The sequence below is a fragment of the Silurus meridionalis genome, chromosome 19, assembly GCF_014805685.1.
Source record: "Silurus meridionalis isolate SWU-2019-XX chromosome 19, ASM1480568v1, whole genome shotgun sequence".
Classification (NCBI taxonomy): domain Eukaryota; kingdom Metazoa; phylum Chordata; class Actinopteri; order Siluriformes; family Siluridae; genus Silurus; species Silurus meridionalis.
The window spans coordinates 1,111,611-1,138,960 of NC_060902.1; the positions used below are offsets into that span (position 1 = coordinate 1,111,611).

The window sequence follows — 27,350 nt, forward strand, 5'->3', positions numbered from 1 at the left end:
ATGATGACGGCTAGTTAGCAGGGTAAGCTAGGTACGTAAAGCTGCAAGTTTGCACGACGATTATATGTCAGCTAACAACACATTCACTAAAACGAGGCTAGCTGCAGAAAAAATCAGATTAGATGTGAATATTATAAAATAATAATAAGTTAATTGTAAACTAATCAGTCATTATAGCAGCCAGCAGTAATATTCACACAGTTTAACCAGTTGATTAAAAAAATCTGTAAAAAAAATGCACACATGGACATCATTGTTATCTACAGGAGAGAGGGCTGAGCGATATATCGAGATGGCATTGATACAGCTGATACGTGATATCACGATATTTTCTGAGATATCGTTGGATTTTTTTATGTTACAGGGTTTTTTGTAAACGCTGAAACTTACACACCGTGAGACGCATAGAAAACATGCTTGAATATCGCAATGTGATATTTTGGTCATATCGGTCAGCCCTTGGTACGATACAACAGTTATGATATGAAATGCGATACGTACAGCGATGTAATAAAATTAACCAGCTACTTCTGGAATCAGTTTTTCTTTCTTTCTTTTGGACGTAGGACATGATTAGGTGATAACACTAAAGCTGATGGAGCTCCGAATACAGCTGTTTACTTGAGCGTGATTCGCCGGTCGGAGTGGTGTCTGTAAATATTGAGATCGTACGACGCGGTTCGAACTCATGACTTATAAGTATGTAAAGAATACATAGGATTCAGCTGATGATGTGCTATAATATGATTCAGGGTTGGTTCAGTGTGATACTGTATTGTACAATTTTTGTTTTACACACAGGAGGCCACGCCCATTTTCTAATTGGACGGACGGGGAAATTGGCCACGCCTCTTTTTTGATAACGCTTCACGGTACAGAGGCCATGCTTTCATGTGGTGCCAAAAAGTGCAAGAAATATTTAACGAAAGAGTGTTTATAAATAATGGCACACACTGAGTAGAAACAGGAAGGAACATAATATTCGTACAGACGTTTATTATTACACAGGAAGTTCATCTGTTAGTATTTTATCAACCTAAACCAGTGCTGATGTAAAGAAAACCCTGATCACAACTCTGATATTTTATCATCCGATTATCCTCAGAGTCAAATCGAGTTAAATATCAGCAGACGTGATAAAATCGTATCGTATCGTGTCGGATCGTAAAATTTAAAATTCGAAACAATTGAAATCAAACTTTCCTACAGTTTGTTTACACGATTGTCTCATTTTATTGATCTTTTTCTAATAGTTCAGTATTAATATATAATACACTGTACGACCAGAAGTATCAGGACACCTGACTTTTCCACCAACATTCTTCACAAACTTGGAAATGATCCCTTTAGTTGAACTTGGAGACCCAAACCTGTTCCAGCATGACCACACACAAAGATCTGCTTCACATCGCTTGGACTGGAAGATCAGATCTCCTGCTATAAAGCTTTACCCTATTGAACAACGTTTCATGCTGACTGCACCCCAGGCCTCCTCACCTCCTCACCTCACCTACATCAACACCTGACTTTACTACCACCTTTGTGGCTGAATGAATCTCCACACAAATCTTAGTGGAACATCTTTCCAGAAGAGTGGAGCTCATTATAACAGCACATGGAGACTAAATGTGGAATGAGATGTTAAATGCACATTGTGATCTCATGCTCAGGTGTCCACACAGATTTTGCTATAGAAACATGAAAGTGTTTATTAATATAAACCCATGCTCCTGCCAGAGCTGCTGTTTTAGAGAATCAATCAACACCTTCTGACCAATCACAGAGCAGAATCGTGTAAACGGACAACTTAAAAAAAAACTATAAATCAAATGATACGGCGAAGACGACATGAAATGTTTTGTGGTTCATGTTGGAGGATCACTTCCTGTTTTTAAAGACATCCCGAGGAACAAGCAGGAACAAATCCAGGATGGGGAACGCCGCGATAACCTCATACTGTATTTTACTGTACGGGACTTTACAGCGCTCGAGATTACTGTGTAGAAGCACATCGTATGGTCAGGTGTCCACAAACCTTTGGCCCTGAAACGTGAGATTACGCGGGAGTGCAGAATGACATTTACGTGAATGATACGTGCAGCTTCACGTCCAAGAAATAGACACGTTTCCATTGTTACGTTTTTTTCATTTGATTGTTGTACGAAGCGTAATCGTGTTACGTACAATTTTAAACGACAAAATTATCTTTTTATGTTATTTCATGATTTTTTTTAAGGTTTTTATGATTCTTCACATTGAACTGCAGAAAAGGGCGGAGCCATTCGACAGCAACAAAATATCATCGCCATAACTTATAATATTCCTGTGAATCCACGCGACGTGGTGTACAACACGATATTGAGCTTCTCCGCAAGTAAAGAATAAACAAATTAAGAATTTAATCAGTAAAACAGGATTTCATTCTGAAAACATGGGAAAAGTGACATTGTGTGCAAAATGTTTTCCTTTCGTTCGAAATTAAGTACATTATTTTTAACGCCGTTTTCAGAACATCGCGCCGAGATTCTAATAAACCCGCAGGTGAGGTTACTCATTTACAGCTGTTTCGCACATCTGCAGCTGAATTCCTCGTAAAATCGATCCGTATTTTTTTACCCACCGGTATTTTTCGCTCAGCCTTCGCTGGAACTACTTCTGACAATGATGATGATGATGATGATGATGATTTATGATGCCCCCACCCCCAAAACCCCCCCTTAATAAACATATATTTATGTTTTTCAAAATAGGAATTAATAATACATTCATGTGTTCATTTGCATAATTAGCAACATTTTAGTTTTTCTTTCTGGATTTTCCTTTTATTTCTTTTGAAAATCGTGTATTAAATTTGTAATTTATTATTTAAATTATGCACCGGAACTTTTTTCCTTCAACCGGCTACTGAGAAAAACTACTGAATGATGTAGAAATTATTATTATTATTATTTTTTATTGTTTTATTTGAGCTGAAGCCATAAACACTGCTGGTATTTTTTTTTTTTTTTGTACATAAAATAATTTTTTATCCGTGTTTCCGAGCGGTTTGTGATCTTCTGTAAAATATAATTTGCGAGCAAACAAAAAAAAAAGTTTGTAATTATTATTATGATGATGATCAGATGTTTTAATTCTGTTTGACTGCAAATCTTTTTGGTTTGTTTGTTTTAATTGTGATTAAGAAATGTTTTATATGAAATATAACCGGTGGGACGTTTGGTATAAAAAATAAAGAACTCGTACTGAAGAAGTAGTTTAGGACTCTGCATGTTCTCCAGTGTCGTGATGAAGGTGTTCCACACACCTGCTACATTTCATCATCTTCATCCTGCAACAATAAACACACGGAGCGATGCCACGGCAACATTATTACCCTGAGAAAATTACACCTTTTTTTTGCCTGTTGTTGTATTTTCCATCCCTAAGTGACACTCTGATGATGATGATGATGATGATGATGATGATGATGGTGGTTTTAAATTTTCAAGTCGAATACATTTTTTATAATGAGATTTTTTTTCCCTGCAAAATAAAGAAATGAAAACAGATTTCAGCAGCTTTGTTTGTTTTCTTCTATTTCTAGATTTTAAGCAGCTAAAAAACAGGTGAAATTAAAGAAATTTGGGAAGAGTAAATAATAATAATAATAATAAAAATACACATTTTAGGTTTTTATGAGAAAAAGTAAACTTTTTTTCTGCCTGAAAAATGATTTAATAAAATAATTCAGATTTAAAATTTGATATTACTAAGATACTAGACTTAGTTTTATTGTAGTTTTTATATTTGATATGTATTTGGTTATTAGGGATTCAAGCATAAAATGCTGAAATCTTATTGTAGAAATTGTTATTATTATTAGTTATTTTAATTTTTCCTCCCTAAAACTGATCGTGCAGACTAAACCGAATGGCCTATAGAGGTCAAACTTGGCCAGATAGTAGAACTCAATTTGGGGAGAGGTTGACAAAGTATCAACCCAGTTGGCCAAATGGGGGCGCTACAGTCCAAAAAACGTAATTTCACACATTTTTGGTCATAGCTTGTACAAGATTTATTGTAGATTTAAAACTTTCAGATGCTTGGAATCGTTGGGTCAAAACAAAGAAAATGCCTATTGATGTATTCGCTCTACAAAGTTAGCTTTTTGTAAAATTTACATGTTTAAAACATACTTTTGCTAATAATTATCAAAATGTATGAAGTAGGCTTTTACGAAAACGGTTATAAACTCATGAACGGAATGAGATCTCTTCACGAAACACGGTATATGTTTCTATGTGCGTAACCTTTGTTAAAAGAAAAAAGATTGCGTAGCTTTGCCATTTGGTGGCGCTAAACTAGGGAAAAAAAGGAAAATGGCTATAACTACATAGCTGTACTTCTGATTGACCTGAAACTTGGCATGTTGTGTCTCTGTCCAATCTGGGTTTATGAGGACATTTGCGTATCTCAAAAAGCACGGTCATCATCTGCCAATGACTTTTGAGCACCTGTTAGACGCCGTTACCAGAGGCGTATTACAGTGAAACTCGGTGGACGTCTTCCTGATGTCTTTTTCCTTATGGCCTTAAGGACCTCAGTTTCCTCGAATCCTGCAAATCACAGCTATATTTTATTATTGTTATTGCAGGTGGAACACAAGTAGTTGAGATCACTTTTTGGCAGGGAGTGAAATAAACCTATAAATTAATAAATAAATAAACACACACACACACACACACACACACACACACACACACACACACACACACATATATATAATATATTTGTGTGTATATATATATATATATATATATATATATATATATATATATATATATATATATATTTTAGGGAAATTATATTCATAACAAAAAATATTCTTAGGTTCCTTTACTTTAACGCAACAGTGGAAACGCCACGCTGGAGATTTGCCGAGTACGTGCGCGCTCCCGGCGCTGCTTCACGCACGCACACGCGCAGCACGCACGCACGTACGTTTGTTAAATGCGACGTGCGCGCAACCGCTCCTAAGCGACAAGATGGCGGCGTCCGCCGGATCAGGTAAATCGTTTTTTTCTGGTTTTGTTTCGTTAAAATTCTTACGAGGATTCGTTTTCTTACTTGTATCTCCAGTTCGAATTAATAAACAAGTAACGGATTGCAAACTTTGTGGATGAATCTATATCGCTACTGTTTTTAAAAATAAAATGAATGGACTTCAAGGTTGGCTAGCTTGTTAGCATTTCCGGTTCGTCTTTTTTTTCTCACCGCTATTCCGGGGAACTAAGTCCCGCCTTTTGCACCGGATTAGTCAACAAAGTTAGAGATTGTGTTCTGTGATTGGTCGGCTGTATTAGGGCTGATGCGTTGTGATTGGTTATTAGGATTTCTTGACGATGAATGTATCGCATCTGACTATTTTAACCAAATTAAATGTTTATTTAATTTTATAAAAACAAAGTCTTTTTTATTACACATTTAATGTTCATCCATATTCGAATTATACCCTTATTCTACTACGAGGGTCTAACCAATCATACAGCAGGGGCGGGGTTTTGTCGGAATATGGGTGGGGAGGAACTTGTGCGGTGTATTTATTTATTATAATGTAATTTATTTACACTTCTATTATATTTCTATAATTTTTAGATTCGCGATCAACGATGAAAGTATATTTCTTTGTAGCAATTTAGCATGTTGTGAGCTAAAGGACTCTAAAGGATTAATCTGTAATGCTAAATAATTAGCTCGCTAAGTTAGTTGGTGATTGCAGCGTCATGACACGTGACAGAACCTGCAGAACGAGCTGCATGAGTTCCGGTACACTGCACACGCTGCATTGTGGGAAATAACATAAATTTGCACTGGGAACAAAAGTTTTTGCTGCATCGTGTTCTGGGAGAAATGCTGCACCCCACATGCCTTCTGAGAAACTGCTGCATCTGAGTGTTCATGCACGCAGGAGATGCAGGATCTCATGATCTCAAACTCATGCATTCTGTTCGAACATCTGTCTGCTCTCACACAGTCTTTAAATACTTCATATGCACTTCACACGCATGAGCTCACAACGTTTAAAGTTCACACTCATCCTCTCTGTTCCTCTGTTCCAGGCATCAAAGTTCCTCGTAACTTCCGGCTGTTGGAGGAGCTGGAGGAGGGGCAGAAGGGTGTGGGAGACGGCACTGTCAGCTGGGGTTTAGAGGACGATGATGACATGACGCTTACGCGCTGGAGAGGAATGATCATCGGCCCGCCCCGGGTAGGAATCACCTCCAACATCTCAACATCTCAGTCAGCTTACACATCTCAATCACCTCCTCCCACATCTCTAACTTCATCTCCATCAGCTCCTCACACATCTCTAACATCAGCTCCTCCCACTCCCTATCACCTTCTCCATCAGCTCCTCCCACATCTCTAACATCAGCTCCTCCCACTCCCTATCACCTCCATCAGCTCCTGACACATCTCTAACAGCATCTCCTCGCACAGTATCATCTCTATCAGCTCCTCACACAGCTCCTCACACAGAATCATCTCCATCAGCTCCTCACACAGCTCCTCACACAGAATCATCTCCATCAGCTCCTCACACAGCTCCTCACACAGCATCATCTCTATCAGCTCCTCACACAGCATCATCTCTATCAGCTCCTCATACAGCATCATCTCTATCAGCTCCTCACACAGCTCCTCACGCAGCATCTCACACAGCATCATCTCTATCAGCTCCTCACACAGCTCCTCACGCAGCATCTCGCACAGCAGCATCTCGCACAGCAGCATCTCGCACAGCAGCATCTCGCACAGCAGCATCTCGCACAGCAGCATCTCGCACAGCAGCATCTCACACAGCATCCGCTCCTCACAAAGCTCCTCCCACTGCTCCTCCCACAGCATCCGCTCCTCCACAGCATCCGCTCTCGCACAGCTCCTCACACAGCTCCTCACACAGCATCATCCCTATCAGCTCCTTACACAGCATGAGCTCCTCACACAGCTCCTCACACAGCATCATCGCTATCAGCTCCTCACACAGCATCTCCTCACACAGCATCATCGCTATCAGCTCCTCACACAGCATCTCCTCACAGCATCATCTCTCAGCTCCTCACAGCTCCTCACGCAGCATCTCACACAGCATCATCTCAGCTCCTCACAGCTCCTCACACAGCATCATCCCTATCAGCTCCTCACACAGCATCATCCCTATCAGCTCCTCACACAGCATCATCCCTATCAGCTCCTCACACAGCATCATCCCTGTCAGCTCCTCACACAGCATCATCTCTGTCAGCTCCTCACACAGCATCATCTCTATCAGCTCCTCACACAGCATCATCTCTATCAGCTCCTCACACAGCTCCTCACACAGCATCATCTCTATCAGCTCCTCACACAGCATCATCTCTATCAGCTCCTCATACAGCATCATCTCTATCAGCTCCTCACAGCTCCTCACGCAGCATCTCACACAGCATCATCTCTATCAGCTCCTCACACAGCTCCTCACGCAGCTCCTCACAGCAGCATCTCGCACAGCAGCATCTCACACAGCATCTCCTCACAGCATCATCTCAGCTCCTCACACAGCATCATCTCACACAGCATCATCTCTATCAGCTCCTCCACAGCTCCTCACAGCAGCTCCTCACACAGCATCTCCTCGCACAGTATCATCTCTATCAGCTCCTCACAGCAGCATCTCGCACAGCAGCATCTCGCACAGCAGCATCTCACACAGCATCATCTCAGCTCCTCACAGCTCCTCACAGCATCAGCTCCTCACAGCTCCTCCCACAGCATCCGCTCCTCGCACAGCTCCTCCCACAGCATCATCCTATCAGCTCCTCACAGCTCCTCCCACAGCATCCGCTCCTCGCACAGCTCCTCCCACAGCATCCGCTCCTCGCACAGCTCCTCCCACAGCATCCGCTCCTCGCACAGCTCCTCCCACAGCATCCGCTCCTCCACAGCATCATCCTATCAGCTCCTCACACAGCATCCGCTCCTCACACAGCTCCTCCCACAGCATCCGCTCCTCACAGCTCCTCCCACAGCATCCGCTCCTCACAGCTCCTCACAGCTCCTCCCACAGCATCCGCTCCTCCCACAGCTCCTACCACAGCATCCGCTCCTCACAGCTCCTCACACAGCATCATCTCTCAGCTCCTCACACAGCATCATCCCTATCAGCTCCTCACACAGCATCATCTCTCAGCTCCTCACAGCTCCTCACACAGCATCATCTCTCAGCTCCTCACAGCATCTCCTCACACAGCATCTCCTCACAGCAGCTCCTCACACAGCATCATCTCTCAGCTCCTCACAGCAGCTCCTCACACAGCATCATCTCACACAGCATCTCCTCACACAGCATCATCTCACACAGCTCCTCACACAGCTCCTCACACAGCTCCTCACAGCTCCTCACACAGCATCATCCCTATCAGCTCCTCACAGCATCATCTCTATCAGCTCCTCATACAGCTCCTCACACAGCATCATCCCTATCAGCTCCTCACACAGCATCATCTCTATCAGCTCCTCACACAGCTCCTCACACAGCTCCTCACACAGCTCCTCACACAGCTCCATCCCTATCAGCTCCTCACAGCTCCTCACACAGCTCCATCCCTATCAGCTCCTCACAGCATGAGCTCCTCACACAGCTCCTCACACAGCTCCATCCCTATCAGCTCCTCACACAGCTCCTCACACAGCTCCTCACACAGCTCCTCACACAGCTCCTCACACAGCTCCTCACACAGCTCCTCACACAGCATCATCCCTATCAGCTCCTTACACAGCATCTCCTCACACAGCATCATCGCTATCAGCTCCTCACGCAGCATCTCACACAGCATCATCTCTATCAGCTTCTCACGCAGCTCCTCACACAGCATCATCTCTTTCAGCTCCTCACACAGCTCCTCACACAGCATCATCCCTATCAGCTCCTCACAGCATCATCTCTATCAGCTCCTCATACAGCTCCTCACACAGCATCATCTCTATCAGCTCCTCATACAGCTCCTCACACAGCATCATCTCTATCAGCTCCTCACACAGCTCCTCACACAGCTCCTCACACAGCTCCTCACACAGCTCCTCACACAGCTCCTCACACAGCTCCTCACACAGCTCCTCACACAGCTCCTCACACAGCTCCTCACACAGCTCCTCACACAGCATCATCTCTATCAGCTCCTCACACAGCATCATCTCTATCAGCTCCTCACACAGCATCATCCCTATCAGCTCACCAGATAATAAAAACTACTGCTAATAATAATATTAATGTTGATGAAAAGAAAAATATAAATGTAAAATTATCAATAAAAAGTCATAATGTGCAAGTAAAATAACTACATTACTAAAAATAAATTATCTTAAAATTCATCTTATTTTTGTGTAAAACATTAACAAAAAAACTATTGTTTTTAAAGCCCTATAATTAAAGATATATAAAATAATAATGATTTTAAATATGGCAATTAGAATAAAGAAATGAAAGGATGCATATTATAGAATAGAAAGAAAATCAGTATTTAAAAAATAATCAAATAAATTGAGAATTATTAATAAGTAATAAACATTTATAAATGTACATATATAAATAAATAAGTGCCATTTCAGTGCCAAATATTGTGTATAAATAAAAAAAAAGGAAATAATTAAAATGTAATAGTTATGGGGACATGTGATGTTTCTGAACGTTTGCTCTCATTTTCAGACGATCTATGAGAACAGGATATACAGTCTGAGGGTGGAGTGTGGGCCCCGGTACCCAGAAACGCCGCCGCTCGTCCGATTCGTCACTAAAATCAACCTGAGTGGCGTCCACAACTCCAACGGCATGGTGAGTGCCGGACTTAGACGAGTCCTGCCGCTCTGTATTTGGTTTTTAAATAAAGCTGTTTTGTGACGTGTTCCAGGTGGACATGCGAGCCGTGTCATCCCTGGCCAAGTGGCAGAACTCTTACAGCATCCGTGTGGTTCTGCAGGAGCTTCGCAGGCTCATGATGTGCAAAGAGAACATGAAGCTGCCGCAGCCACCCGAGGGCCAAAGTTACAACGTCTAAACCACACAAAGACACACACACACACACACGCAGACACACACACACACACACACACGCAGACACACACATTTTACATTCCTGCTCCTTTCCAAGACTCTCGTCACTCCCTTCATTCCCTTATTTTATATCATGAGGCCCCACCCCTTCACCAGAGCAGCCAATCAGCAGCTCTCATCAGACGACAGATGCTTGTGAGGACGCATCATGGTTTATTGTTTTTAATCTTTTTTGTTATACATGCAAATTGTAAAATAACATAAATTATCTTATCGAATGTACAAGTGTGTGTGTGTGGGTGTGGTGTTATTTAAATGCTTCCTATTAAAGGATTTTTTTTTTATTTAGTCCAAAAATAAAACTTAAAAGCTGATTCAACTGATAAAACATCCAATTAAAGCGGTAAAGGTATTTTCAAAAATGTCATCATACTTTTTATTTTAGAAAAGCTCATTTCGTTGCATATACACTAGATGTGTAAAAGTATGTGCCCCCCACCTGTTCCTAATGACTGATTTAAAATCAAACAATTATAGGCCAAATTTATATATTTTATCAGTACAATGCTTGTAAGAATATCAAAAATCAAGTGAGGGAAAATAAAATCCTATAAACGCAACTTATCCGACACGGTGCTTTTCTTACGCTCTCTTTCGGGCATTTGACTCACGCATGCGCGTTGCTTTTCTCACGTTCTCTTTCGGGCATTTGACTCGCGCATGCGCAGTACGGTGACCTCCATGGAGTGATGCGCATGCGCAGTGCAGAGCGCCGCTTAGCGCTCTGTGTGCCATAGTATATGACTGAGACAGCAAAAAAGAATATTTTAAAAAATCGTACCTCAGAAAAAAAGATTAAATAAAAATAATAAAATAATTCGTCATCATCGGAAAGATCTCATCCCAGAGGTAAATCTTATTATAAATTAATTTTATATATTTAATAAAAAACTTTAAAACAGGAGCCGGGTGTTGTGGCTATGCTAAGCTAAGCTAAGCGGTAACTAGGAAGCCGGTTAAACTAATCGTCATTAGCTAGCTACCTATTTGCGCGTGTTAGCATGTCAACTGTGCTAATGCTAAATCGGCTAATAAGTTTATATTAAGTCTATTAGGGCGCTAATGCTAACCAATTAATATAATAGGCAAAGATTAGCATAGTTACATAGACTACTGTTTATTATACTGTAACATCAGCATCATCTCTTTAATAATTATTTTTGGTTGTTATTGGTGGATATTTTTATGTTAATGTATAAAAATTGTGTGTATGTATATGTGTGTGTGTGTGTGTGTGTGTGTGTGTGTGTGTGTATATATATATATATATATATATATATATATATATATATATATATATATATAAAAAGGTTTCTTTCTAATTGAATTGTGGTTTGTGTTTTTTATATAAATAAATTACATAATCTAAGAGAAACATAAATTATTTTCTATATCCAGACTTTAGTTCCTGAATCAAAATTCGATCACACAAGTCAAAATCGTGTTTTTCTGTAGAATTTCCCTTTGTTTATGTAATACCCGGCCAGGCCTCGTCCCCACACGCCTCCTGAAATGCCTCAGTTCTGGTTGTTTAATAGTAAACTGTGGGATTGGTGATGGTGTGTTATTTGTAATTTAGGTGTTCAGGGCGTTCCTCACCCCAACACGTTCCTGTCACGTCCCTGTCTCTCTCTGAACTCATCTCCCGCTGTGCCAAACTGTCAGACATGTCGGGTCCAGTGCCAAGCCGAGCGCGGGTTTACGCCGAGGTGAACACACACCGGCCCCGGGAGTACTGGGATTACGAGTCCCATGTGGTGGAGTGGGGGTACGGAACACACACATACACACACACACACACACAATGGTGTAAATCTGTATTTAATTGCATAATGGTGTGCTCCCTATTCTGTCTGTTTTTGTCTCTTTGCATCTCCATCCTGTCTTTCTGTCTGTCTCTGTGCCTTCGTCCTGTCTGTCTGTCTGCTCCTTAGTCCTGTCTGCCTCTCCGTCCTGTCTGTCTGTCTGCCCCTAGTCCTGTCTGCCTCTTGGTCATGTCTGTCTCTCTGCCTCTCAGTCCTGTCTGTCTGCCTCTGAGTCCTGTCTGCCTCTTAGTCCTGTCTGTCTGTCTGTCTATCTCACTGCCTTTCCGTCCTGTCTGCCTCTCAGTCCTGTCTCTGTCTCTCATTCCTGTCTATTTCTCAGTCCTGTCTGTCTCTTGGTCCTGTCTCTCTGTCTCTCGGTCCTGTCTCTCTGCCTCTCGGTCCTGTCTGTCTCTCAGTCCTGTCTGTCTCTCTGATTCTCGGGCCTGCCTGTCTCTCAGTCTTTTCTGCCTTTTAATCCTGTCTGTCTGCCTCTTTGTCCTGTTTGTCTCTCTGATTCTTGGTCCTGTCTGTTTCTCAGTCCTGTCAGTCTTTTCTGTGTTTGTCCTACTGCCTCTTGGTTCTGTTTCCCTGCTTCCTCACCTGTCTGTCCTGGGTCTCTCTGTCCCTTGGTCTCTCTCTGTCCCCACTTTCTCTGTCCCCTGGTCTCAGCATGTTTATGGAGTGAGCTGTGATTTGATGTAAAATGTCTGTTTTTCTCTCAGTAGTTTTGTTATTGATTAACCTCAATCATGTCTCTGATCAAAAGAATGATGTTTTACAGAAATCAGGACGATTTCCAGCTGGTGCGGAAACTCGGACGTGGAAAATACAGCGAAGTGTTTGAGGCAGTGAACATCACCAACAACGAGAAGGTGGTGGTAAAAATCCTGAAGGTAAACACTCAGCATTACTAAACTGTGTGTGTGTGTGTGTGTGTGTGTGTGTGTGTGTGTGTGTGTGTGTGTGCGTGCACATTGAGTGATCAGTGTGAATTATGTCTCTCAGCCTGTGAAGAAGAAGAAAATAAAGCGTGAGATAAAGATTCTGGAGAACCTGCGTGGAGGTCCAAACATCATCTCTCTCGTAGACATCGTCAAAGATCCAGTGGTGAGTGTGAAAAATAATGATTCTTTATTTTTTATTAGTAATTAATATTAGTTCATTTATTAATATTTAGTATTATCAGTATCGTGTGTGTGTGTGTGTGTGTGTGTGTGTGTGTGTGAGTGACACTGGGGTGTGATTGAGTCACTGTTCCCACCTGTAACCTCCTGAAGTATTTTATTCATCATACACCACAGCATCTTCACTTCATCTTCATTTCTTAATTCTATTATAGCAGCTACAAACTACTGATGTTTCCTCACCAGACTCTAGTTTTTTAAGTTCCTATACAAGAAGCGCAGCTTGTTTGGTTCTTGACTTTACACTGAAGACTCTTTCTCCTTCCGTTACACAAAAAAAATTTCACCATGGCAACCAACCGTGCTTCTTCTTCCCAAACCTTTACATTTTCTTATAAAATGAGGAACACATTCGTATCGGACGTCTTTGGATGTGGTAGAATAAAATTTCCCTTCACTTGAATTAGGAAACCCAAAACTGTTCCAGCATGATGATATCCTTTTGCACAAAGCCTGCTCTATGAAGATCTTCTGTACAAGTGTTGAAGTGGAAGATCTACAATAAATGTGAATGTTGACTGCACCCCAGGCCTCCTCACCTCACCTACAACAGTACCTGACTTACTAACACCCTTATAGCTCAATGAATCTCCACAAAATCTAGTGGAACGTCTTTCCAGAAGAGTGGAGATACGGCACACGGAGACTAAATGTGGAATGGGATGTTAAAAAAACACACAGCAATCTCGTGTTAAAAGATTTTTTTTTTACATTTTAAGTGTATTATTAGCACTGTCGCTGTGAAGGAGCGGTCGCTATAGAAACGGTCTGAATAACCGATGTTCTCGTTTTCTTCTTTTACAGTCCCGAACTCCTGCATTGGTGTTTGAACACGTGAACAACACAGACTTTAAGGTAATTAATAAAAAATTAATTAATTAATACATACGCAATCATCGCTTCGTTTTAGCTAACAAATATGTTGCAGAATCCTGTAACTGCTTCATTTACTCTTTCTTTCATTTATTCTTTCTTTCTGGTAACATCCATGATCTATCTTTCTTTATTCCTTCCTTCCTTCATTTTTTTTCTCACTTCATTTGTTTCTTTCATTCTTGCTGATAATCACTGTGCCACATACACTGAAAGATCATGATTCTTTGTTCGTGTGTGCAAACCCGTTACATGCAGCTGTTTGGATGATGTTTAGTACCTATAGGTACCTAAGGAGAATAGAAGAATTTACTTTATTTGTCACACATTATAGCGCAGTGAAATTCTTTCATCACATATTGAAGGCAGCAGGGTCTGGAGCACAGTGGGTTAAGGGCCTTGCTCAAGGGCCCAAGACCGGCAGCTTGGCAATACCGGGGCCTAAACCCCTGACCTTCCTATCAGTATCCCAGTGCCATAAACACTGAACTCTCACCCCCCATGTGTGATGATATCTATATCTAGACCATGGTATAATTATATCCTAAACAAGCAGCTGGCTATTTTTTATTGTTATTGTGTAACGTGTTTACGACGTTCAACCTTTTTTCTCAATACATGTTATTTCTTCTTTTGCAATCCTCAGCAATTATATCAGACGTTAACAGACTACGACATTCGATTCTACATGTACGAAATTCTGAAGGTAAACCACATTCTGCCCAACAAACTCTCTACGATTATTTCTGATTGTATTAAATGTGTGTGTTTCGTTTTGTTTTGTTTTGTTTTGTCAGGCTCTGGATTACTGCCACAGTATGGGGATTATGCACCGAGACGTCAAACCACACAACGTCATGATCGACCACGAACACAGGAAGGTACAGAGTCAACACCAGCTCAAATACGGTCTTACTACATTCTTTATGGCATTAAACAATTGCTTTGTCTTTTTGTTTGTTTTTGTTGTTTTTTCCCCGCCCAGTTGCGTCTTATCGATTGGGGTCTTGCGGAGTTTTACCACCCGGGGCAGGAGTACAACGTCCGAGTCGCCTCACGCTACTTCAAAGGACCAGAGCTTCTTATTGACTTTCAGGTCAAAAACAATTATTTTTATAATAAGTACATTCATTGTTTACATCTTTACACTGACACTGCGCTCCAAAGTGCGAGGCGGAGACTAAACCAAATTGCAGTCCGCTACTTAATACGTGCCGCACGTAGAAAGGATTGGATTCAGTTCACGTGTACTGAAGCGATAGCCTGGTACAGGAAAAGTTATACGTGTACTGTTACACCCCTAGTTACAGCACATTCGTTTAGATCGCCTATTAAACTGACCTGCTGGTTTATCGCTCTGAACTCGCACCTGAAATCCTTCCAGCCAATCACAGTGCAGTATTTACACTGAATAAAGTATAATCTATTATATACAGTTAGATCGTCATGTAGAATTAAATGCATACTATTTTTGGTATGGCATGATCATTTTTATTATTTAATTGAATAATTAATTAATGTGTAAGGGGTTTAACGAGGTCCAGCTCATGTTCTAATTAACATATATAGTCATTTCGTACCTGTTATAGATGTACGATTACAGTCTGGACATGTGGAGTCTTGGCTGCATGTTGGCAAGCATGATCTTCAGGAAGGAGCCTTTCTTCCACGGCCACGACAACTATGACCAGGTAAATAACGACTACGGGCTTTAACACCTGGCAGCCGGATCGTCCGCAGAGACACCGCTTTTCCTCTTGTGAAATGGATGCTCGTGTAATAAGGTGATGGTGTTTCTGATCTGTGTGTAGCTGGTGAGAATAGCCAAAGTGCTCGGAACTGAAGACCTGTACGATTACATCGACAAGTACAACATCGAGCTGGAACCTCGCTTTAACGACATCCTGGGAAGGTGTTTAACTAATACATCACTACTAGATAAAAAAAAATCCTAAAGTTTATTAGCAGAAACGTATGTGTTGGGGAAAAAGATAACTCTCTCTCTCTCTCTCTCTCTCTCTTTCTCTGCAGACATTCACGAAAACGATGGGAGCGCTTCGTACACAGTGAGAATCAGCACCTGGTGAGTCCAGAGGCTTTGGACTTCCTGGATAAACTGCTGCGATACGACCATCAGGCTCGACTGACAGCACGGGAGGCCATGGAGCATCCTTACTTCTGTACAGCCTCTCTCCTCTCTCCACTCATTTATTCTATTCATCTGTTTACATGCTTTATATCTAATCTCTCTCTCTCTCTCTCTCTCTCTCTCTCATTCAGACCCTGTAGTAAAGGATCAGTCTCGCATGGTGGGTTCCTCTAACGTTCCAGTCCTCAACACTGCAGTGAGCACCGCCAGCCTGATCACAGGTAAGAACAGGAAGTGATGTCATGCGTTAAAACCAGACAGGTGATGTTTTCATTTCATCACACACACACTCACACTCATATGACTGGAAAAATCAGTTGTCTCACTACCCTTTCTCTGTTTGTTTATTTCTCTTCTTCCCCCTGAACAGGAATCGCTGCGCTTCCTGCCTCCACAGCTCTGGGTCCTCTGACCGGCTCTCCCGTCCTCTCAGCTGCCACTAACCTCAGCGCTTCCGCCATCGTGCCTGCCACTGCCGGAGCCACTCAGTGATGCCCTCTGACCTCACGCTTCATCCTGCAGGGGACGATGGGAAAAGAGAGTCGCTCCATCCAACCCTGCCCCTTTACCCCTCCCTCCCTTTACCCCCGTCCTACACCACAGTCGTAAAAAACTCCCTCACCTTTACCTGAAAACCACACAGACTAGAGTGTGTGTGTGTGTGTGTGTGTGTGTGTGTGTGTGTGTGTGTGTGTAACATTGTATGATCATGTTAAGCACATTTAGAAAGGTTATAGGTGTGTGTGTGTGTGTGTGTGTGTGTGAGACTCTAAAAACTCGAACACGGCTTATATTATTATAAATCAGATCAAATTTTTTCCACTGACACGGAGACAAAGTTCCTACAAAAGTTTCTCGTAGAGATTCTGTTGAGCGAAGTTAAGAGAAGCTCCTCTCACACACACACACACACACTCACACACACACACACACACACACACACACACACACACACACACACACACTCGGCGTCTTAACATCTTTTGATCCAATTTTTTTTTTATGTAAAGAATAAAGATGTTGATCGAAATAAATATAATTAGGGTGAAGTAAACGCACACATTTAACTAATAAATTCTTCTTATTTTTTATTCGTTTCTTGTACATTTTCTTTTTCTCCTCCGCTCCTCACTGGCTCAGCGTCAGAAACGTGTAAATGCGTAACGAGATCGTAAATGGATTCTTTAAAGTCTCCTCTTTCCTCCACAATAAACAGCGATTATGCAAAAATCTCCTCCGTGTCGGTGTAAAAACTTTCCTCAACTCCACTCCTCCTTTATCTCCTCCTTACTCTCTCACCCCATTCCTCCTCCTCTTCTTCTCTTCTCCTGTTGCTGCTTCTCGCTTTCCTCCTTCATCTTTCTTCTCCTTTTTTTTCACCCCAATTACTTTCTTCTTCACTCCTTTTTTTATTTTTATTCTCCTTTTCTTTTAATTGTGCTTCCCTTTTCCTCTTACTCCTCTTTTTCCTCCATCTCTTTCTTCTTCATTTCTTTCTCCGCCCATTCTTTCTCGTTCTTCTCCTCTTTCTTCTTCTCGTTCTTCCTTCTCCTGGTTTCTAAGTGGAGTTCTGATTGTATTGGTGCTGTTCCGACTCTCTTCTCGTCCTGGTGCGTAACCCCACCATGTTCTAAACCCCGGTTTACATCCCGCCCAAAACCAGCAGGGGAACTGAATCAGCATGGAGTGTTTACTGTGTACACTTCACACAGCAATATCACTTTTTTATGCTCCAGAACTTGCTGCTATCCTCCTCACATCAGCCCTCACTCCATCCAGACCTTCACTTCCTTTTTTTATAAAAAAACAAAACAACACTCAACCCAACAGTTTTCCTTTCATTAACCTGCTTTTACACTCGTCTCAGGCAGGAAAGAACCGCTTCACTCTGATTGGTCGACAGACTACACTGGAGAACCAATCAGAGTTTCAATACGAGTTGAAAATCCAAACAGGAAAAATTGGTGAAATATTGTCATTAATTACAGTAAAAAAAAACTGCAGAAGGTCACGTACGACAAATTGTGACGATCGAATCACTCGGGCCGTTCAGAGACGTTCACACGGATCACGTCTAAATTATTACTGTTTTGTGTTTTATGGGATTTTTGAGTGCAGAGTTCTGGGTTTTTTGGTTTGACTTTTTTTATTGTTTCATTTGGGTTTTTTTCTTCTTCCCTTTCAGCAATTTCTTTTTTAGCTTTTCTATACAATAAAATCCAATACACACACACACACACACGCTTGTACAGAGCGTCTCTGTCCTCATGCAGAGCAGTAATGTTTCAGGATATTTGTGTAAATAAACAAGTTTTATTTAGCGCACGTGTGCAGTTTCTATTCAACGTCTTTTCATTTCTTTATTATTTATTTATTCTCGGCTCAAAAATCTGTTTTTTCCTTCACTTTTTCACCTCTGATTTTACAGTTCGGTTTTATTTATGTTTGTTTTATTAAGTTGTTTTTAATTGTAACATTTCGTTTTGAAGGACAAAATATTTCAACATTTTATCTAAAAATATGAATCAAATTTTTAAAGGATGTTTCATTTTAGCATAATTTGCTTTTTATATATTTATATTTGTGATAAATTGTTTAAATTTGTTTTTACTTTTGAAGCATCTTTAATTTTTTATTTTAATCTCAAAGCCTGTTAAATGTTAAAAATGTTTCATTTCGTTTTCAAATGTTTTAATTTTTACATTAAATTTTTATTGATTATTGATTTATATAGTATATTAGGGTTTTAATATCGAAGCAGGTTTAATTGTAATCAAACATGTTTAATTTTAAAATTAAAAACTACTTTACATTTCAGATAAAACAAGATTTTAAAGAAAATGTATAAAAATCAAAGGTTTAAAAAAAAAAAGCAGCCTAAAAATGTTCACTTCGTTTTTATTTATTCATCAGTAAATAATTTAACAAAAAAGGAGAAGAAGAACTGAAACCCAAAGACAATAAACTGCACTGCTGGTGAACTTTATAACACCGAACTGGTCCAGGAGACTCTCTGATATCGAGGTGAAAACTGTCTTCTCTGGAAAACACTGCAGAATTCTTCTCTCGGAGGAAATCTGTACGGAAAAAGTGTTAACTACAAAGTGTGTCCAAAATCTGCTTCCATGGGTTGGATTTGGTGGAAGATCTCCTGATATGATCCCTATTGAACGTGGATGAATGTAAACACTGACTGCACCTCAGGCCTCCTCACCTTCTCACCTACATCAGTACCTGACTTCATTTACACCCTTGTAGCTGAATGAGTCTTCATAAATTTCTACAACATTTGGTGGAACATCTTCCCAGAAGAGTGGAGGTTACTATAAGAGCAAATGAGGACTAAATGTGGAATGAGATGTTCAAACAGATTCACATCTTCAAGTCGGATATCCGCAAATGTTTGGCCCGATAGAGTATTTGTGTAGCTTCACAAATTTTACTTAAAAAATTTAATCTTGTCGTATTTATAAAAAAAATTACATCATCGCTATCAGATCTCTAAATAAAAAAAATCATGAAAGGTAGCGTCAGGGAAGCTAATTGATAAGCTAGTTTAATGTTTTGCTAAGTGTGCTAACGTACAATCCTCCAAGCTAACAAGTTAAATGCAGGTTTGTTGTGATGTCATGTGACCCTGCTATAATTGGTTGAAGAAGTTATTTGTTTTCCTGTTATGAAACAGCATTCTGAGATCTGAGATAATTGGTACCAAAAATGATGAAACAATTAAATAGTTAGCATGTTAGCATGATCTGACCGTCTCTCGCGCAGCTCCCTGTCGATGTCCTGCAGCGCTTTGCCTTTTGTCTCCGGTAGAAGGAGGTACATAAACACGACGGATGTGATCGAGATCACGGCGTACGCTAAGAAAGTTCCGGTAACACCAATCACATCTGAGAGGAAGGGAAAGAGAAGCATTAGCATAAAAGTGGAGCTGGATTAGCACCAGGCGTGTTTGTGTTAACGCCAGACGCATGTACGCACCGATGACGTTGAGGAAAGAGAAGGTGACAATCAGGTTGGCCGTCCAGTTAAAGCAGCTGCTGAATGCAAACGCTCGTCCTCGCACATCTGGCGGGAAAATTTCACTCAGCACCACCCACGTCACTGGAACAAGAAAAAAAGGTTTATTCCTCTGAAAAATAAAACTCAATTGAAAGTCAGAAACCTTCAAACCTTCAAAAAAACGGAACACCTGTCCATTAAAATGTATCAAATATTCAATTCTTCCCCGAAAGCAATATCATAATATGCCGTCGTTCATATGGTAACAACGCGTTCACAAGGACCTGAACGTCAAACGTTTCACTAACAATAATCAGATAAAAAAAAAACATTTTGGAACAAAGCGAACAATTTCAGAAGGAGTTTCTGAGGTCAGCGCTTTGTCACAGTAATGCTGTAACCTTTTCATGTTTTCATAATGTGATCATTTTGTTTTATTTTGGAGAGAATGAACAGAGGTCGGTGAGGGTACAATCATTATTAGCTGCTGTAACGTAAGTGAAAACAGGAACTAACTCGTTTCACTACAAACTAGCTCGTTAAACCATTATTCTCAGATGTTAGCTAGCTACCTCTATTGTTTCATAGCTACAGTGCTCTCACAACCATTTCATACCGAGTACTGGACTTTTTATATTGATGACAGCATAACAGAAACGTTAACCTACTGTAGGACAACTATTCTTTTTTTGAAAGATAAATTACGATGTAAATGTTTATTTTACCAGAGGCAGAATTCTACATACTTGGACCGAAGCTCATGGAGAAGGCGGCGACGACAACCATCATGCAGAACAAAATAATCCAGTTCAAATTTCCTGTGTGATCCACAAGCGTGGTCACATTTAAACCTAAAGCGCTGGTGGTGGTGTTTGGGATCTCTGGTAACACGGAGTCGTTGCCGCAGCGTCTCACAGCTTCAAACTCCAAATGTCTGCTTAGGAATCCGATCGTCATCAAACCCAACGCCATGACGGAGCATCCGCCAATCAGAAGCGGCCGCCGCCCGAATTTATCCGCACACATCATGGCAGCTAGCGTCGCGATAACTTTAACGGTCCCGAGGCCAAGCGAAGCCGACATGGCAGATGCATCGCTCTCGAAACCTACAGACTGGAAGACCGTGGAGGCATAGAGGAGAAGGTTTGGTTGACCTGTCAATTGCTGGAAGACGACCAGCCCGAGTCCGATCACGGTCCTGGTGCGCATGTTATCCTGGCGCTGAAACAGATTTGTGATTGTGTACACCTTCTTGTTTGTTTGTGTCTCATTTCCTTCTCCCTCGTTCAGGAGCTGGACGAATGGCGTCTGCTGAGATGGTAGAACCCAAATAGAAACTAATTGTGCAAGCGAGGGTGCAACGGCCAACCCGAACATGTACCTCCATCCATCCTGAGCTCCTGATAAGACGTAGTTCACAGCGTACGCAAGCAAAATCCCACCCGTGACGCCAACTTCATACAGAGTGACCATCAGACCTCTGCGTTCGGGAGAAACCATCTCAGACACGAAGATGCAGCAGGACATGGAGGATACACACATACCAAAGCCCACCATGACCCGGCCGGAGATCAGCATCAGAAACGAGATGCTAACGCTCAGGATGAGGCTCCCGCCAATGATCAAAAGGTTGCTGAGGAAGATAGAGGCCCTCCTGCCATGACGGTCGATCAGACAGCCACCGATCACAGATGCCAGAATGGCTCCGACAAGGAGGGAGCTGACCACAGCCTCCTGCTGGACACAGCTCAGCTGGAACTGGACCTGGAGCTGCAGCAGCGCACCAGAGATGATTCCGAGTTCGTAGCCAAACACCAGACCGCCGAGAGTTGCTACGGCAGTGGCGACGATGACGACAGAGCAGCCTGAGGAAAAAAAAGATGGTTTAAACATCTGTATTCGATTTCATCAATGATCAATGATGATTTCTACAGCAGGCTCCACCCCAGTAGTTTCTCGAGTAATTTTCTTAACGTGACTGAAGAAATGTGAAAAAAGTTGCTAAGATCTTGAAAAGGTTCTTTGGGTGGTAATGTGCCTAAATTTTATGAGTTCCTCTTGTGAAAACCTACTGAAAACTCCTGAAACATCTTGCAGTGGATGACCACCTACAGTGCCTGCTGTCAAAATCGGCTTGAAGGGCTACCAGTGTTCTTTTGTGGTGGAAAATTTTCATTAGTTGTTAATTAGAGTTCCTAAAACTGTTCCTCAGTTGGAAGTATAGTTAAAGTTCCTGAGGAAGTTCCTTAGCTTCCTAGTTTCTAGTAAAGTTACTTGTTTGGTAGGGTGCCATAAGTTCTGTAGTTCTCTAAAGTTTTTTAAAGAGTCTCTGCAGTGGAAAAATTGTCTAAAGATTTACAAGTTGAAGAGCATTCTTGGAGTGGAAAAAATTAGCTGAAAAATATGCTGCTGAGGAAATGCTCATCCAGACACCTGAGTTTCTGATAGTTCCACCTGGTTCCTCAGCTCTAAGCTGATTTGTGTTGTGTCATTTTCATTTTGATGATAGTGTAAACACCACATTTCCCACTGGAGGAACTCTGAACATACTGAACTTCCCATGCACTTCACAGGAGGGTTTATCATCACATCACTTGCAGATGCAATGAAAAGCCTCACAATTTCACGACATGAAACCCTCTCCCACACGCCCACCAGTTTCATCCACCAGTTTAACAAACCCAGGCTGAACCTACACCCACAACAATAACGTTTACAGAAACAGACGTGTCTAATGGATTAGATCTGATCAGACGCTCACTCACCCATGGTTGTTTGTTGGTTGATTTCTATTTTCAGATCCTTCAAAGCTTCATGGTTCCGTTTAAACCAGCAGCAGGGTTTCATTCAGAAGAAAATCAGACCTACAAAGTGAGAACCTGAGCATTAATCCAACAACAGATTGAATTTCTCTGATCTGCTTTGAACTCTCCCATCAGCTGTAACCATGGTGACCCTTTTGTTGATGCTCCTGCTTTAATCCCACCTCACTAATTAATTAGCATGAAAAGCAACACTCAGGCTAATTTTAGCTCCTGATTAACAAAACCTTTTGGTTTTGGCACGTTTTAAAGACATAAACACGCATTTCCACGAAACACAAAATCTGAAACTCTGAAACAGCTGAAACTAATGTTGATTGTTACAAAGTAAATTGAAAATAACTGTAACTTATTATATATTTATTTTATATATATATATATATATATATATATATATATATATATATATATATGGATTATATTTATTTTAGTTAAAAACTGATTTAAATGGGTAAAAAGAGTCTGTTTAAAGAAAAAATTGTATTCAATATAAAATAAATTAAAAATAAATATATAATTAAAAATAAAAAGACAAAAAATATATGAATAAAATAAAAATACAGTACTGTTACAGTACATCAGTTACTGTTCAGCAGTTACAGTACAGATGTTACAGTACAGCAGTTACAGTACAGCTGTTACAGTACAGCTGTTACTGTACAGCAGTTACAGTACAGTTGTTACAGTACAGATGTTACTGTTCAGCAGTTACAGTACAAATGTAACAGTACAGATGTTACAGTACAGTTGTTACAGTACAGTTGTTACAGTATAGCAGTTACAGTACAGATGTTACAGTACAGATGTTACTGTTCAGCAGTTACAGTACAGCAGTTACAGCAAACACTAAAACTGTTTGTTTGATTTAAAAAAGTTGTATTTCTACCTCAATCCAATATTAATAGTTAATTAAATTCCGCGCTGATCCTCATCTTCATCACTTCTGCAGCAGCTGGAGATAAAAACACCACTTCTTTCTGTTTATTTTAGTGAATAAATCAAAGATGGATCTGTTTTATTCTGTAGAAACCTACTCCTCTCCTCTCCTCCTGCACTTGTGTTTCATCACAAAAGCGAGTAGATTCAGTGCTTAGAATAAACTAAAACTTCCTTTTTTAATAGTTTGTACTACTTCATTCCTCCACACGCGCAGGGGCTGTGTAATGGAGATGGACATGTTGCCAGATTGGACAACTTCACCCTGTGTTTTAAACGCAATGGGGATAGAATGGCAGGAACCAGATGATAATCTTGTTTATTTATTATAATATGTTTTGGTTTGGTAAAGTGAGGGGTTAGTCTCCACGGGAACGCGCATTCTGCCTTGTGGACCTCTCAGGGTTTACATTATTCCAGTAATGAAGCTGGAAGTTTAGTTCTACACTGTTTTTTAAATCATGTCTATCAATTCTGGAAAATTAAAAGATTATTAAATTACACTGTAAGTTTTATTGTAAAGCTGTAAAATAAACTCTGTGTGTGGATGTGTGGGATTTTTTAAAAGTAGGATGAAGTGTTTAAAATCTTCAATCTGGCAACCCGAGTTACGTGGCACAACACTACAGCTCCAATTACACTGATTTCTCGCGCTCCTTTTCCAACACACACACACACACACACACACACACACAGTTATTTTTTGTTGTTTTAATTTTTTAATTAATTCTCCAATTAAATATATATTGATATATTTATGATATAAAAATAAATAAATACATTTGCTACAATGAATACATTAATAAATACTAAATAATAATAATAATTTAAAAGATCCTTTTACATATAATTTATATAATAATAAACCTTTGTATATTGTAAATACAATAATTGTATATATATATATATATATATATTTTTTTTTTTTTTTTTTTTTACAAAAAATTATACTATTAATACGTATTTTTTTTTAAATTATTGCCACTTAAACATACAGAAAGCAGGTGTAGAGCTACATAAAAAATAAATGTGAAGAAAAAAGCGTTTTGATTTTTTTTTTTTCGATTTTTACGAATTTATTTACCAGGATTAAAATTACATTTGGCAAATATTAACAATAATATCATCCAAATAATATAATAATAATAATAATAATAATAATAATAATAATAATAATAATAATAATAATAATAATTACTTTTATTTTCGGCAGATTTTAAAGTTTTTTTGAAGAAAGACGCGGAAGTACCCGAAAGACCCGGAAGTAAAAAGAGAGGTGTCATGGCGGAGGCGGACGGTGTGAGTGTGCGGTCAGTGCTGCCATGTCTGCGGGAAGCTGAGTTGATTAAACAGGGCGCGGAGGCCCGAGTGTACCGGGTTCGGTTCTTAGGGAGGAGCGCCATAGTGAAGGAGCGGTTCCCCAAACGGTACCGACACCCGGCTCTGGATGAGAAACTGACCCGCCGCCGCGTCGCTCAGGAAGTGCGGTCCATCCTGCGCTGTCGGAAAGCAGGTCGGTACTGTCGCAAAAAGTCCATCACGATTACAACGGTGCACGTTGAGCGTTTAAATAAACCATTAGTTTTTATTTTATTATTAAACATGAAAACATAAACAACAACAATGCCAGATGTTTATTCTGATTAAACTGAATGTTGTGTGTTCGGTCAGAAGGTGGTGATTAGTTCGCAGCAATTAACCAACAGTTCCAATGTGATTTATATAAAATATAACTTAATTTTCAAATCAAATGGCTTCCTGTTGTCACTTACATTACAGCAGCTACTGAGAAATTACAGACTCGCCTGTACTGAAGATGCCCGAGATCTTCCAGCTTCACCTCTAACTGTGAGGAAGAGCTGAAACTGGAGACTCCTTCATTAAATATTAAACGCACACACACCTTACAATAAACATCAGTGATTAAACACATTTATATGTGGCGCATGCGTGCTACACGTCCCAGCTGTTGCTATGGAAACCATAACGAGTTGCTGTTCTAGAGAACTAATCAACATCATCTGACTAGTGCAGAATTCATCAGGTTGGTGAAAATGCCAGAATTGTGCTCCTCAGTCCAGTAATGTTTAAAGGTATCTCTGTAGGCATCGCAGCTCCAGTCGTCTACTTCGTCGATCTCAGCTCCAACTGTATTTTCCTGGAGGAGATCACCGAGTCGATCACCACACGTGAGCACATCGCAGCCGCTCGGGCTTCCGGACGCTCCGTCGAGTCTCTACACGACCTCGCGGAGAACATGGGCCGGATCCTGGCTAAGATGCACGATGAGGACGTGATCCACGGAGACCTCACCACCTCCAACATGCTTCTGAAGACGGAGAGCTCCGGAGAACTCACACTGATGCTCATCGACTTTGGCCTGAGCTTCGTCTCTGCTCTGCCCGAGGACAAAGGTGTGGACCTGTATGTGCTGGAGAAGGCCTTCCTCAGCACGCACCCCAACACTGAGACTCTCTTCCAGAAGCTTCTACACAGTTACACCGGGGCGTCCAAAAAAGCTCCGGCTGTAATAAAAAAACTGGACGAAGTCAGACTCCGGGGGAGAAAGCGCTCCATGGTGGGGTGAAAGAAAGAAAAAAACACAACGAGCCACTCTGCTGTGGTCATGTGACTTTTTGTAAATAAAAATAAATAAATATATAATTATTTTTTTTGACCGAATGTTGTTTTGTATTTTTTCTTTCTTTTTTTTTTTTCCCCCTCGAGTGTTAAAAACATGAAATTAGCTTCTTAATGCCAGATCTGAAAACAAATGAATATTAATGAGCGCTAAAATCTCTGGTTAATGAATATTAATGAACTGCTTGTAAACTCCACCCACTTTTTTGTCTCTGTATAGATGTTTTGGCTCGTTTTAAGTCTGTGGTTTCATTGTTGAGGTGTGGACACAGGTGGGTGGTATTTCAGGGTGGATCAGTCAGGGTGACGTTACAGGTTCCTGTCGGTTCATGTCGAGAGGAAGACGTGTGGCGGAAAATATTACCTTCTGAAACTGAACTCGGTTCACCCGAGAGCTTCGTGTTCATACAGTGAGAGAAAAGGTGCTTCTTCCACAAAGTTCAAGTCATGCAGTTGTGTTGGACGTTTCTGGATGCAGGAGCATGAAATTTTCCCTTCACTTAAACTTCAAAACCAAACAAGCTCCATGAAGATACGCTTTACATGGGTTGGATGTGGTGGAAGATCTTGAGACCTGCTATAATAAAAAAAAAAAAAAAAGTCACTTTATGTAAAGCCTGATTTTTCTTTTTCTTTTTTTTTTTTTTTTCTGAAAAAAAGCATAGCAAAAATATAACTTTTATTTTGTAAATTTTTTTATTTGAAAATCATTTCTGAAACATTAACACTAGAAAAAGAAATGACAAATGTCAGGGTTTTATGAAAAGAAAAAAAAAAAAACCCTAAGGAAAAAATAAATTTACA

The 27,350-nt window shown here is 40.5% G+C and overlaps 4 protein-coding genes and 1 long non-coding RNA gene across 7 annotated transcripts; 4 read left to right on the forward strand and 1 right to left on the reverse strand.

The window, feature by feature from the left end:
* The first annotated feature begins 4,913 nt into the window (after positions 1-4,913).
* Positions 4,914-10,351, forward strand: ube2v1 (ubiquitin-conjugating enzyme E2 variant 1). Its single transcript, XM_046875257.1, has 4 exons — positions 4,914-5,046; positions 6,099-6,247; positions 9,725-9,850; positions 9,927-10,351. The coding sequence occupies exons 1-4, from the start codon at positions 5,025-5,027 to the stop codon at positions 10,071-10,073; spliced, it is 444 nt and encodes a 147-aa protein (XP_046731213.1). The 5' UTR covers positions 4,914-5,024; the 3' UTR covers positions 10,074-10,351.
* Positions 10,352-10,491: 140 nt separating this feature from the next.
* On the forward strand, positions 10,492-16,730 carry csnk2a4 (casein kinase 2, alpha 4 polypeptide). 2 transcript variants are annotated; one of them, XM_046875255.1, is made up of 14 exons: positions 10,492-10,978; positions 11,709-11,897; positions 12,701-12,827; positions 12,940-13,041; positions 13,923-13,973; positions 14,638-14,697; positions 14,789-14,872; positions 14,977-15,087; positions 15,581-15,682; positions 15,803-15,903; positions 16,023-16,171; positions 16,272-16,361; positions 16,511-16,647; positions 16,684-16,730. In XM_046875255.1, exons 2-13 carry the CDS (start codon positions 11,797-11,799, stop codon positions 16,630-16,632), a joined length of 1,200 nt encoding a protein of 399 aa, XP_046731211.1. In that variant the 5' UTR covers positions 10,492-10,978; positions 11,709-11,796; the 3' UTR covers positions 16,633-16,647; positions 16,684-16,730. The 2 variants fall into 2 exon arrangements, with proteins under 2 accessions (XP_046731211.1, XP_046731212.1); XM_046875256.1 differs by having other exon boundaries at positions 12,716-12,827; positions 16,511-16,651; positions 16,688-16,729.
* A 24-nt stretch (positions 16,731-16,754) lies between these two features.
* LOC124402313 lies at positions 16,755-18,465 on the forward strand. The gene is made up of 2 exons (XR_006928695.1): positions 16,755-16,801; positions 16,878-18,465. It is a non-coding gene; the product is annotated as an uncharacterized LOC124402313 (long non-coding RNA).
* A 556-nt stretch (positions 18,466-19,021) lies between these two features.
* On the reverse strand, positions 19,022-25,221 carry slc2a10 (solute carrier family 2 member 10). 2 transcript variants are annotated; one of them, XM_046875267.1, is made up of 6 exons: positions 25,105-25,221; positions 22,914-23,012; positions 20,895-22,013; positions 20,128-20,250; positions 19,901-20,036; positions 19,022-19,217 (listed from the first exon to the last, which is right to left on the reverse strand). In XM_046875267.1, the coding sequence occupies exons 2-6, from the start codon at positions 22,993-22,995 to the stop codon at positions 19,124-19,126; spliced, it is 1,554 nt and encodes a 517-aa protein (XP_046731223.1). In that variant the 5' UTR covers positions 22,996-23,012; positions 25,105-25,221; the 3' UTR covers positions 19,022-19,123. The 2 variants fall into 2 exon arrangements, with proteins under 2 accessions (XP_046731223.1, XP_046731222.1); XM_046875266.1 differs by lacking the exon at positions 25,105-25,221 and adding an exon at positions 23,857-24,231.
* On the forward strand, positions 25,144-26,583 carry tp53rk (TP53 regulating kinase). The gene is made up of 2 exons (XM_046875269.1): positions 25,144-25,419; positions 26,012-26,583. Exons 1-2 carry the CDS (start codon positions 25,188-25,190, stop codon positions 26,491-26,493), a joined length of 714 nt encoding a protein of 237 aa, XP_046731225.1. The 5' UTR covers positions 25,144-25,187; the 3' UTR covers positions 26,494-26,583.
* Positions 26,584-27,350: the final 767 nt, after the last annotated feature.